At 40.0% G+C, this 13,825-nt stretch overlaps 1 protein-coding gene across 4 annotated transcripts in view; it reads right to left on the bottom strand.

Annotated features, from left to right (window-relative positions):
- LOC122793445 (probable E3 ubiquitin-protein ligase HERC4) overlaps positions 1–13,825 on the bottom strand; it is a 1,684,714-nt gene that overhangs the window by 506,691 nt on the left and 1,164,198 nt on the right. For all 4 annotated transcript variants that reach the window (XM_044061446.1, XM_044061448.1, XM_044061445.1 and 1 more), the window contains one exon: positions 10,666–10,887. In XM_044061446.1, coding sequence (XP_043917381.1) covers positions 10,666–10,887 — 222 coding nt within the window. The remainder of the gene's footprint in view (positions 1–10,665; positions 10,888–13,825) is intronic.

Below are 13,825 nucleotides of genomic sequence, written 5' to 3'. Positions count from 1 at the left end.
CTTACAGGGCTTCAGATCCAATGGCTTGGATCCAAATTTCTTAAGACCTACATAAGCTTATGTTTTTAGACTGCCAGAAAAGTCAGTGATTAAAAACCACTCCGTCTAGATAGAAAGTATTAGTGGGCACAGACTTTTGTCTCCTCTTGATCTTGTGCATCTGCTTTAGGTTGCCCTGTTCAGGACCTTGGGGTACAGAGTTTTATACAGCTCTTCAAGTCTTGGGAGTGTTGCTGGTTTCTTGGGGCTCAACCCCCCCCCCCACCTTAAAGAAACAGATCAACACATACTAGGATCTCAGATCCAATCCATCAGTTCTAAATTTCCTAGAGTCTCACTTATATCCTTAGTTCCGCTGAGATCTGATAGAAATAGCCTCATGAAAGCGAACCTAAGGTATGCAGAATGTCATTGGGTCCTAGGCCTTTGGATCTGACTAATAAGGACCCTGCTATCAATGCAAGCATTATACAGCAGCTTTGCACTGGAGATGTCCGGAGAACTCCACAGATCATAAATTACTCCTCGGATCTGATTTATACTGGGTTCCCTCAGAAGGCTAAACCTTCCTGTAATCCAGCACTTTAGGGTCCTAAGATACCACACTGGACTATCTAATTTCCTTTGGATCTGCAGCGCTCCTCAGAGCTAAAGGATTGCTTACTTTTTCCCTGGTCCTGAGCCATCTTCATTACCAAACCTCTGATCTGTCTGTTCTCGGATCTGAAGCACTTCTTGGATCCTACGACTATGGTTCCTGGTCTGTGCCACCTTCATAAAATTGTTAAAATACAAATCCTGTTAGTCAATCAACTTTTTAAGGTGTAAGAGCTATACTTAAAATGGCCCTATTTTTGGACTTCTGTTCCCTTCGGATCCTAAGCCTGAGATCCAACAGGTAGTGCCAGCCATTCTGGGAACCAGACTCCCTCTGGATTCCAGCTACTGAGCCCAGTGGTCTCTAACAGAAAACTCCTTTGGATCCTGATTTCTCTTCAGATCTGATCTGCTTAACTAATCCTTTCTTTCTCAGACCAAAAGCCTAGGATCCATCAGGCAAGTGCCAGACACTTCTTGGATCTGAACTGTTGAACCAGTGCAGTTTATAAACAACATTTCTTTGGATTCTAAGTCTAGGATCCAACAGGTAAGTGTCAGGCATTTTTTGAATCCAAACCCCTTTCGGATCTGACCTGTTGAGTCAGTCAGTTTCTAACAAAAACCTCTTCATATCCTAAGCCTAAGGTCTGACAGACAAGTGTTACTCACTTCTCAAATCAGAACCTTCTTTGGATTCGAACTGTTGAGCCAGTGCAACTTTTTCGGATCCATATCTTCCCTTTGATCCGGCGTCCTGACTGTATGTTGTTTTTCTTAGTCCATGGACATCTGGACAGTACCTTCCTGTCATAGCTTGTACAGGAGCTCAACCAGTGTGGTTTTCTGGCCAAGAATACTTTTTTTTGTCACCATGAACATGTTTTTCCACCTTCAGCTAGGATTCTGGAACTAAACCTGCCCTCTTTCCTTGAAGACTTTGGCTTATTGGCCATTCTCTGGAATTAGTTGTTTCATTTGTAGAACTAAAATTGGCCAAAGTTTCACTATCTAGATGGCCGTTTTCACTTTCCACTAGATCCATGGCTAACAACATAAGTATAAGATCCCTGCAGACCAATGCTCTATTCCCAAAAATAAATAAATAAAATAGATTCAGTACTGGGCTACTATGTACCCTTTGGATCATATCTCTACTCCTTTTCCTACTTGACAAACAGGGTCTCTCAGGCGGTGAAACCCAGCATTGACTTCTCAGAGTTGGACCCACATGGACTTCTCACCAACCCCTCACTCTGGTAGCTTAGCTTCACAGATGTGCTTGCTGAATCTGCTTGTCTGTATCAGGGTATGGGCATTCCTAAGAGATTAGGTATCAGAGCTTGGGTCCCAGAAGCAGAGGTGCTGTGCAGAACCAGGGCTTCAGAGAATCTCCTCTGACAGACCTTGTCAGCGCCCCTGAAGCGCTATTTGACTGAGACATTTTTTTTGCACCACCTGGATGCTTGGACCAGCTTAACAATCAATGCCCTAGTGCTAAGCATTATATCCAGAGGTTATTACATTTTCTAAACAATCTATATGTAGACAAGTCAAAGTTCCAGATGGACATGGTTCAGTCCAGCCTGCTGCTTCTGTACTAGGATGATTGGAGGTACTCTATTCATTTTTCAAGACACATACTATTACATCAAATTAAACATGTGCCCCAAAACACATCTTTGTTTCTGGATGGGAGCCAGTCACTACCAATTCAGAACTCTGCCCTTCAGAGTAAACACAGCCCCCATGATATCTTCTCATATGTAGGGCATTAGGGGCTCTCACCTCAGGTTCAAGGATTTTCAGGTGTTTCTGTCTCTGAACTTCTACCCCCTTTCTGCTCCAACCAGTTATCAACTGTTACAAGCCCAGGATTACCTGTTTCAAATTTTCATATCCCTGGGCATTACTATAAATCTGGCAAATCAAATCTATCCCCTGTACAAGATGTGGAATTCTTAGGCTCTCTTTTGAATACCACACACCAGATGGCATCTTTGATTCTTCACTACATCACATCATTCAGAAATCTAGTGTGGGACTCGCTGTCACGTTCCCCCCAGCAAGATTAAATCTGCAAGCATATGCTTCTATTCCTACAAAACCAATTTACAAATGTCATCTTTGCTGGTGTATCCAGTTGTACAACCTGTTCCTAGGCAGGCTGTTTCTTTTACCCACCCCCCCTCCCGTCCACAGCCATAGTAACCAGAAACACTTTCTAGCCCATCTGGGGTAAAAAAATAAAAAAATTCTCAAGTGAATGTTGGTCCAAAGCACGTCATCTTCCCTGCAGACTAGGTGGCATACCTACATCCTAGAGGTGAGAGCTGCCCTACTCACATGATAAGCCTTTCAAGATGTTACCCCTCTTGGAACTATTGTGATGCACACTGACAACATGCCAGTAGTTTAGCATATCAACAAGCAAGGAGGAACCTGTCCCTGCCCCTTGTGCAGGGAGGCCATGAGGGTTTTGGTATGGACAATTTCTTCAATCCATTTCCAAATGCAACACCCATACTGGGGAAAGTCAGTGCTCGGGCAGACCGACTCAGTAAGTCTAGTCTGATTTCTCATGAGTGGTTCCTCAATCAATCAATCAATCAATCAATTGTGAAACTGAGCTTCAGCCATTGGGGCCACCCTTATTATGACCCTCTTCCTTTCCCCCCAAACAAATAGAGTAGATACCTTGCTGTAATTCCCCTTCTGGGGGAATCACCGAGGAATGCCTGGGTTTACGGTCAGTCTCCCTCCAATCTCCTATATGCCTATCCCCATCTACCACTGCTCTTGAGGTTTCTACAAAAGTCTGCAAGTTGAAGAGCTTTGTCATACTCATTCTTCACTTCTTGACCTCATCATGTGTGGTTCCCCTTTCTCTGGTCTCATATTAAATATTCCTCCATGGTTTTAGGAGCCCAATCACGATCTCTTATCTCACCTTTCAGAGATCCAACAGCCCAGCCTCAATGTCTTCAACTGACTGCATGTTTTTTCTATTTCCAGTAATGGTTAAATGGTGCAGATTTGCTTACCTTATTCGGGACATAACAATAATAATAATAATTATACAATGACTGGCCGTTAATATTTGAAAATGAGCACGCTGATTGGCCAGCCCAACCAGCGTGCCTGTTGTCAATCCCAGAATATATCAATGGAAAAATGTCTGGTCACCCGGACTTCTTTCCGTTTGTATACTCTAACTTTTATTTATTTTTTTTAACAAAAATTTTAAAAAATTTATAGTCCAGATTCCGTACATACCAGAGAGGCAGCATGGAGGAAGTACAATGAAAATCAGGTACGTTCTTTAAAACTAAAAACACATACCTGATGTTCTTTGCATTTCCTCCATTATGTCTTTCTCTCCTACCCCTAAAGTAGCCCAAACTATTTTTTTAATAAAAAAAAAAAAAATAGAAAACAAAAACCTTCATGGAAGGCACACCCACACATGCACGCACCTACCTGCATGTCTTTAAATTCACTCAATTGTAGGGAGGACATGCAGACATAGGAAGCAAATGTTCGCCAACAGCTATCTCCATTTTAGCAGCAATCACCCCTATTTTATAAAAAAGAATATTCCTAGAGGCCAATTAATTAGGGCCTGTAAGATGACAACCAGGGGCTCAGTTTGAAAAGTATTACAGTTTATAATATTGATGTTTGCTGATAGGTGGTATAGGGAACATAAGTTAATAAGAATACCACAAGAAACTAAATTAAAGAATACAGATTTTTCTCCTATTCTCACCAGACCCTTGAGCAATAAAAATGATCAACATAAAAATATGGATCATATGACCTGTTGCCTTGATTTGACTGTAGACAATTTTGATATTTGAACTGGAAAATAATAGAAGGAAATGCTGATTTGGTTAAAGTGGTTGGTGCTTCCCCCCAAGTTTGTTTATAGAAATACAGTAATTATAATAGTAAGAAATTATTGCAAAGTGATACTAGTAAAGTTTCTTTCCAAAAGGTGGAATCAAATGGAACCAAAGGGATATATAAGTGTAGATATTGTTCCATTTGTAGGTATGTCCTGGAAGGGCATTTTGTGAGTTTAAGACGCTGACAAATGACTCTACCCATTTCTGGGGTTTTTAATTGTAAAACCAATGATATAGTTTATATTGCAGTGTGCTCCGAATGTGGCTTTTACTATATTGGGATGACCAAGAGAAGTTTGCAGGAAAGAGTTAAAGACCATATTTGTTCTATAAAGAAAAAAGACACCAATAATGCCCTATGTAAACATAAGTTAAACTGTAGTTATAAAAACATTTTATTTGCAATATTAGAACAAATTCCGAAAGATTTAAGAGGGGGGATTATAGGAATAAAATTGAACAGAGAGAGACGTTATGGCAAATAAAAATGGGGCCGACACTTTCCTGGGATTAAATGATTTTACTAATACATTGTACATAAATAAGTATGTGGGATTCTTAGGTGTATGCTTTAGGGTATATTTTTGGTTTAGGAAGCAGTGGCTCTTTAAATGTTTTATTTTTTTATTTGATTGAATAATTGATTGTCTTAATTGAAAAGATATATATATATATATATATATATATATATATATATATATATATATTTATTTATTTATTTTTTTAAAGGTATATATATATATATATATATATATATATATATATATATATATATATATTAGTTCCCCTTTATACTCTCAAAATACTGAAGTCTCGAATTTCAGTATCTTGAGACCATAAAGGTGAATTTTTAAAATAGTGAAAGTGCATAATCACAAATTAGACTATCTCAAATTTACGGTTATGGCTTTACGCTACGTTACGTGCAGTGTTTTGTGTGGATGGCATCTGGTGTAGTGTGTGGATTTAGGTGCGATTTTAAGGTAAGTGAATGTTTTGCAAGGGTTTTGGGTGGGAGTTTGGATATATGCAAGTGTGTTTGTAAGTTGTACGTGTGGGTGGCAGGTGAAAGTATGACTGTGTAAGTGTTGGATGTGTTGGTGTTTGTATATGCATGATGTGTGTGTGTGTGTGAGGGACTGCAGAATGTCTGGGTGTGAGTTTGCTGTCTTTTCTGTTTGTGCGATCTTGGAGTTAGTATATATAAGTAGGGGTGTGTGGGGGGCACAGGGGTGCTTGCCCCCCTGCTTATATGTAGTGTAGGTGTTTTGATTTGTGTTATTGTGTTTGTGTATGCTTTGTTGTTTGATTTGTTGTAGTGTGGGTAGGATGGTGCATGTGTTGTTTGGTGTATGGTGTGTTAAATGTCTGTGATTTTGTGTTTCGCGGTTTTGGGGTTTCGGGATTTTGAGCATTCGCCTTTATGGTTTTGAGATACTGAAATTCGAGATTTCAGTATTTCGAGATTATAAAGGGGAACCATATCTATATATATATATATATATATATATATATATATATATATATATACACACACACACATATATATATATATATATATATATATATATATATATATATATATATATACATATATATGTGTGTGTGGTTAGTTAATTCATTAGTTGTTTCTGAAGAAGACTGTAGTAAACAAAAACAAACATGTTTTTACTCTAAATTGGATTGGTCTGTCTCTGGATTACTCTGGGTTTGCCTTGGTCTGTCTCTGGATTACTCTGGGCTTGCCTTGGTGGATTTGTATGTTTTTTAAGTTGTGGTTTCCACCTATTTATTTTTGGGATATTTTTCTTGGTTTAAGAATGAAAATGGACAACACAGTACCAAGTCATGGTAAGTACACAACTCCTAATCCTTTTTGACTACACGAGGAAAAGGCTATTTAGTTGAAATGGAGGCAGTCAGAGACAGGGATTTATCCAGGGGTGAGATACAGTGACAAATCCAGGTATTCTTAAAATATGACTTTAGTGAGGCCTAAAAGATATTGGAATTGCTGATCTGTCACTTGGTGGTGGGTTGGGAGTGCCAGATTTTAACAAACAAGCTTACAATACACTGAGTCACCATGGGAGTTATAGAAGGAAATGACCTAGGCCAAAAATTTATTGAAGGAGCAATATTTTCTATGTTAACTATACCACTGACAAAAATTCTTAAGGGATGGACAATTGTTTGCAATGTATAAAATTTTATGTACCGTTTTTGAGTTAACAAAAGTTGAGATAATTTGGGTATTCAGGCCAGCGGACTTTTTTTATGGTGGTGTACTAGTAGGTTCTGTTGTTTTCACTAGTAGCAAATATTATTGCAGCATTACTCAAGTTTTGTAAACTAGGCTGAATGTAAATTTTGAAGATGGGGGAGCAAATGTGAGTGTGAGATGTATGTAGGCAACTGTGCATTTGCATGTTTCTGTGTTAAATTGGATTTTGCACCATATAGCAGTCCAAGATTTTGGTTTGTTTGCTTGACTACCTTTTGGACATGGAGGTCAGATTTTAGATTTTCATCACTGATACCTAGAAATTTTGTGTGGGTAACAGATTAAAGGGTGATAAGATTGGAGGAAAGAAGAGAAAAGTTAGATTTTATATCCAAGCTTGACTTTGGGATGAATAGCACTAACCATCAAGGTTTTGTACGAAGTCATATTATTTGAGCTAGGCTTCAGCTGAGGTGAAGAAAGGATGGGTGACATTCTGAAGGTCGGGGATTATTTTGGCTGTGCTGATAATGGCTGAATCATTGGCAAACTGGATAAGGTCTGAGTTAGTGGAGGCAAGAGGAAAATTGTTAATGATTATGAGGAAACACAAAGGTGAAGTATTGAGCCTTGAGGGACTCCAGCTGGTACTGGAAGAAACATGGATTTGGACTGTTGCCATTTTACACTCTGTGCCTAGTAGGTGAGGTAGGCATTAAACCTTTCTAGGGTAAGAGAGAAAAAGAGACCAAGGGATGAGAACTAGCAGAGGAGTTTGGAGTGAGAGACTGTATCAAGGACATTTGATAAGTCAAGGAAGGCTGATTACACAAAATAATCATAATTTCTCTATTTGTGAATAGTGTTAAGGAAAGACAGAAGAATAGTGCCACTGCTGTGGGAGGGTTGAAATCCATGTTGGGATGTTGTTGGCTAAAAGATAAGATAGTAATTGGAAGTGGATGGAGTTTTCATTGAATTTAGACAAAGGAGTGAGTATGGAAATGGGTCTGAAGTTAGAGAGTTCAGTAGAGGAGCCACCTTTTTACAGTAGCAGGATATAGGATTGTTTCCATTCAGTAGTGAGCAGTGATTCCTGTACATATCTGTTTATAAGGATATAGGCAGGGTAGACAATGGCAACAGCAGTTAGTCTGAGGTGTTCTGCAGGGAGGTTGTCTGGGCCTAGAGTGACTCAATTTAGTGAGGTATCGATTTATCATGGTGCTAGATACGGGGTGGAAAGTGAAGGAGTTAAAGTTGTTAACAGTTGGAGATTTGTGGGAGTGGACTGGAGCTGTGTTTTTTTAAGTACTATGGCTGTATTGATGAAATGGCTAGTAAAATGCAGGCTATGTTGAAGTTAGTTTCAGAGGGTAGGGAGGTTAGGCTGTGGGTGTTTCCCAGGCTTCAGGAGTTGCATTATGGTTGACCAAAAAATCCTGGGAGTTTTGTGATGTAGGTCCTGTTGATCAGCAAGCCATTTTTTTCTTTCAGGGTTGACTTTGGCTTTTGTTGACTGGTAGTTTTTTTTAATACACTGTAGGAGATAATGTTCTCATAGCTGGATATTCTTAGATTAAATTCTTCATTTCTTCTCATAATTTCGGCAAGTGAAGCATTTATATTAGTGAATTGTGCAGACTTTCTGTCAGTGCATTTGTATTGGCTGCAGAACTTATTTCAATTCATCCAAAGTTGCCATCTTAAGTTGTCCTTAAAATTGCATTCTTTCTTTTCATTTTCAGGAGTTCTGTGTCTTTTAGGTTTGAAATCCTTTTCTAGAAATGTCAGTGATGAGCATTGAGTCTTAGCTGATTCAAACTCCATGACATCTCCTGACTGGCCTCTCAAGAAAGCCTCTCTGCCAATTAAAACTTTCTCAGCACTTTATCTGTAATAGTTATTGCTTGCTGACTGGTTTGTAACAGTATAAAAATGTCTTGCTATTACCTCACTATGTGAGCAGTAAATTTCTTTGTGCTAAATTAGATCTTTAAAACTTTGACTTTCAGCTTCTCAGTCTAAATCAAATCACCTGGTGCTCTTTCAGAAGATTGACAGACAATAATGTGAATCCCAAAACTAGAAGCGTGAATCTGATTAAACACAGACGTTAACAGTGAATTGCAGAAGTCATTGCTACACATTTTCATGGGGGAGGCACCCCCTGATATGGGGGCTACACCCCCATACCCCTGCTACTTACACATATAAACTCCAAGACTGCTGTACCTTAGAAAAAGGGAATACTCTGATACAGCAATTTCAGAGTTAGCATATATTTCTGTATAATCACACTGAACATCTCACTTAACAGATTCTAACAACTTAAAATGGGAACCCAAATCTCTTTGGTAATTCCCTGTTTTCTGATGAAATCTTCAAGTTTGTGAACTGCTTTCCTCAAGCTTGCATAAGATCTTCTGATGACACTATTTAGGAAAGCCTTTCTCATGTGGTATCTCTAAACCCAAACTCAAGCAGTAAATGTTTGAGCGTTACAAATGTAAATGACACAATCAGTACGTATCACTAAATCAACACTACTTTGCACTAGGTTAATTTCTTCATACATCACACCATTTACATGGCTTCTCTCTCCTGCTCACTGTTATCTTACAACCTTTACTATTCAGTCTACTATAACTATTTATTTACCATTCATTATTTCTTGCTTTATCCACTAAACACCTGTGTTGCTCTCTACTGTTTCCAAGGTTAAACCTGCTTCTCACTCTTTCCTTGCCACTCCTCCAATTCCACTTCTGCACTTGTAAATGTACATGACAAAATGATGTAAAGCTGGTACATAATATCTTTTTGTGACTAGTCAGTTTTTGTCTTCTGCTACTGGTTGTTATTTTTACATTTTGTTGCTAATATTTTGAATGTAACCTTCCCCATGCCTGAGAGACACTACCGGCATACATACAGTCCATCTGTTCCAGAGGGGCAGGAGCCAGCCCTCCCCAAGCTAGATGAGAGCCATATGGCCTATTTGGCCCTGACTGGGAAGCCTTACTGGCCCATCCAATTCTGTTGTGAGTTAAATGGTCAGGAGCAAGTCAGCTGCCAATCCTTCTGAGTGGTCAACATCTAGGCTGTCTGCAAACTTTCCAGTGGTGGTCTTGAATGAACAGGTGAAATGTACATGCTGTTACACACACCTCATGTTCCCTCACTCTGCAGCAAAGTCTCTGCCTAATGCAATGCAAGCCAATATAGCAATTGCAGGCAGGAGGTACACCCAAATATTGCTAAGTATTACAAATGGCTGTGAGCCTGAGGATGAGTGAGTTGGCATCAGCCATGCAAGTTTAGCCTCCACCGCCCTGGTCCTTCAGATACTTACATCGCTAATCAATCATGGGTCATCTGGGTTATAGTCCATCCCTGTACACCATGGGAGCCAGGTTCATTTTGTAAATATTTTGATTAATATGCTGTACACAGGAAGCCATGATTACTTTAATAATATTTCATTTATCTGGTTGGTGGTGCATTATAACACTATTTTAACACAAAGTATTTTTAAATGTATGGCTTACACTGTGGAAATTGTGGACATTTTCTCCTTGCCTAAGCTAGAAATGGGTTCTGCCCATTAAGAATTTAGCAGTTAACAAACAAATAAAAATAAATACATTAATGAAGCAAATAACTTTAGGTAAACAGTAAAAATACACAATGTGCACAATATAGATGTTTATGAGCAGGACTCGTCAAAATCAACCTATTATGTAGATATGGATGCCAAGAAATTCACCTTGAGAGCAGAGTGAAGCAAAACAAAACTTACACTAAACATAAGATGAATAATCTCACATAAAAATTGAATTCTGTGAAGATGTTTTGCTATTTAATTTATTCCTCACTGCTTTAACTCATGGTGAAACAAGGTTCCTTGAAAGTAGTGTTATTGCTTATTGTTACCTTCTGTGCTGCCAAGTCCCAGCTGTCCTGCATTATTTCGACCCCATGTGAATACTGTGCCGGACAATGAAACAGCGACACTGTGTGCACCTCCTGCAGAAATTTGTGCCAGTGGTATCCCTTCCAGACTCACAAGGTGATGTGGGCTAGACAGAGAAGCTGTCTCTTTAGTAATGCCAAGCTGACCAAATGTGTTCGAGCCCCAGCTAAAAAGCTTTCCATCTTCAAAGAAAAAAAAAACGTTATTAATAACTATCATTATCCAGACATTTCCATGTTATAAAGTTTACTTTTAACTATGTTATTGGTTATTTACAAATGACATGACAAATAAAATGAGTTGCTTCCTGTTTAGAGCAGCCAACAGTTTGCACATTCAGAGATTTTATTTAGATACTGGTACTTTATTTTATTTACTTATTTAAGGGGTAAATCCACTGAACAGTGTCTCTTTTCTAGGCAAACTGAAGTAGCACTGTCTGGTTAGTTACTCGCTCAAAGTCACACAGTAGGCAAAAGGAGGTGGAAGGAATCAAATTTAAGTACCTTAGACTACAGGACATTAACAAGATGCTTGTTAACAGTTTGGAGCCTTAATCTTCTGCACTAATGTGCCAGACAGTAAATGAACACCATTTAATTGCTGCTGTATTTGTGCAGTTTCCTTGGTTTTACTTGTTTGCTTAGCTGATACCTTGATCATGATAAGTGATCTTAATAGGTTCATAGGTTCATACTAGGCTATCTGCCCTGGGGCAATTATAAGCCTAGCCCAATTTTGTTTAGCTTACGCCACCCCTTGATTTGAGTATACTGTGCCCTTTTTACGGTTTAGTTTACTGTGCCTCTGTCTAATAGTGACACGGAAGTAATCCCCGGAATAAACCTACGATCCCCCATCCACTCATCAAGATTCTTCTTGAAGAGATTCAATGAGGTGCTCTGCCTAACATGAATTGGAATTCTATTCCAGAGCGAAGGGAGCCTCTGGGTTATGAATCTGTCCCTCCAGCAAGTCCTATTTATTTCTGTGCTGAGGTTCAAGTCCCTCGAACCATGTGGCTCTAAGGGATTTAGATTTACTGAGGTGGAGCATGTCCATTAATTCTGGATTGGACATAGCTTTATATGTCAGGCATAGATCGCCTCGAAGTAGGCAGTATGCAACTGAATAGAGCTGGAGTTTTTTTAACCGAGCAGCATATGGCATCTGTTTGAGTCCCTTGATCCTCTTGGTGAGGTAATTTTGGGGTCTTTCTAATTGCTGCAGGTGTCGGGTAAGGTACATCCCAAAAGGGGCATTATATTCTATGAGGGGCCTGATGAGGGATGAATAAAGGGGCACGATTACCTCTCTTGATCTAGATGTGAATCCTTTCATGATGAGGTGGGCCATGTAGAAGGTCTTTCTAACCACTTTGGCAATGTGGTTGTCAAAGGAGAGATTGCTATCAACTTGGGTCCCCAGATCCCTAATTACTTTCTCTGTACTTAATGGTTTACCGCCTATGTGGTAGTTTGTGGGCACATTGTTTTTGCCAAAGGGTATGACTATAGACTTTTTGGCATTTAGCTTTAGACCATGACTCTGGCACCAGTTATCCGTCTCTGTGAGACCTTTTTGAAGGATGTTTGTGTCAGCTGGAGAGTCGATTATGGCACCCAGTTTGCAGTCATCTGCGAACTTGGTGAGCCATAGTCCTCCCACATTGGCCTGTACCTTGGAAAAGTATATACCGAACAAGAGCGGTCCCAGGACAGAACCTTGTGGGACACCACTTGTGACTGGTTTCGAGTCTGACATGGCTCCAGCAACTCTCACTCTATGGTTTCTGTCTTTGAGCCAGTTTGCGACCCATCTTGTGACATAGGGGTTTATATTTAAGTTGGATAGCTTATCTATGATGCCCGCGTGGGGAATTGTGTCAAATGCCTTTGCTAGGTCTAGATAGGCTGTGTGGACTATCTTCCCTTCATCTATGGCTTTGGTGACTGTTTCAAAGAAGTCAACCTGGTTCAAAAGGCAGGATCTGCCCTTGACGAAGCCGAATTGGGTAGGATCTAGTGTCTGTAGGTCCACGATGTCTTTGTTTATTAGCTCCATGATGATCCTCTCCATAGCCTTGCAGACTAAGCTAGTCAGGCTTATGGGGCAATAGTTTCCAGGGTCCATGGAGGCTCCACCTTTGTGGAGTGGGACCACTGTTGCTGTACTCCATTCTGTGGGCACATATCCTGTAGTGAGGCTGAGATTGTACAGCTGTTTTATTTGAGGGATTAGTTCTTCTTGGAGTTCATGTAGGATGCAACCCGGGATGCCTTCTGGTCCCATGGAAGCAGTGTTTTTTGCTTTGGAGAGGGCAGCCTTCACCTGAGCATCAGAGATGTTTGGGAGGCAGCCCCCTGCCGGGATAGACACTTGCTTTTTTGGGGGGGAGGGGGTGGAGAAGTTTGCACTGAACCTGTCTGCCAGGATATTGGCGATGTCTGTGGGTTCAGTGTATTTTTTGTTGTTTAGAATCAACTCAGAACAAGTCTGGGAGTTGCATCCCAGGTTCCTAACATAACTGAAAAAAGCCTTATGATTGTCTTTAGTGTCCTGTGCAATTTTTCTCTCAAAGCTGGCCTTGGAGGATTTTATGAGGGATCGTAATTTTTTGCTAGTACTGATCAGAGATGCCTTCCCTTTTAGGGATTTTGCTCTATCATGTAGTATCTTCCTCCTTCTGTTGTACAGTCTATTTATGGATGGGGTCCACCAGACTGGACGCCTGCCTTTGGATGATTGGGTCTTGGTTTTGTTTGGGATAGCTTGATCCATGCATTCCTGGAGATGTCCGTAGAATGCATTTATATAGGATTCTGCAGTTTGGGCCGTAGTTTCCACTGGCCCTGGGGCCTTGAAAGATTTCACTTCAGTTTTGAGAAGTGAAAGGTTCGCTTTTGAGAAGTTTTTCACTGTGGTTTTCTGGGCTGGGAGTGGGGTCGGGATGTGGATATCCAGTGAAATTAATTTATGGTCTGATCTTACCAATGAAGGATATACTTCTGGTATGGAGCATAGAGTCCCCATGTTGGTGATGATCAGGTCTAGTATGTTATCCCCTCTTGTGGGAGTGGTGACTAGTTGTTCCATAGCATTTGAGTTTATAATTTCCAG

The sequence above is a fragment of the Protopterus annectens genome, chromosome 2.part0, assembly GCF_019279795.1.
Source record: "Protopterus annectens isolate FY-2018-M chromosome 2.part0, PAN1.0, whole genome shotgun sequence".
NCBI lineage: Eukaryota > Metazoa > Chordata > Ceratodontiformes > Protopteridae > Protopterus > Protopterus annectens.
Note: the sequence above shows the minus strand (reverse complement) of the source record. Positions and strands in the feature narration are given on the sequence as shown.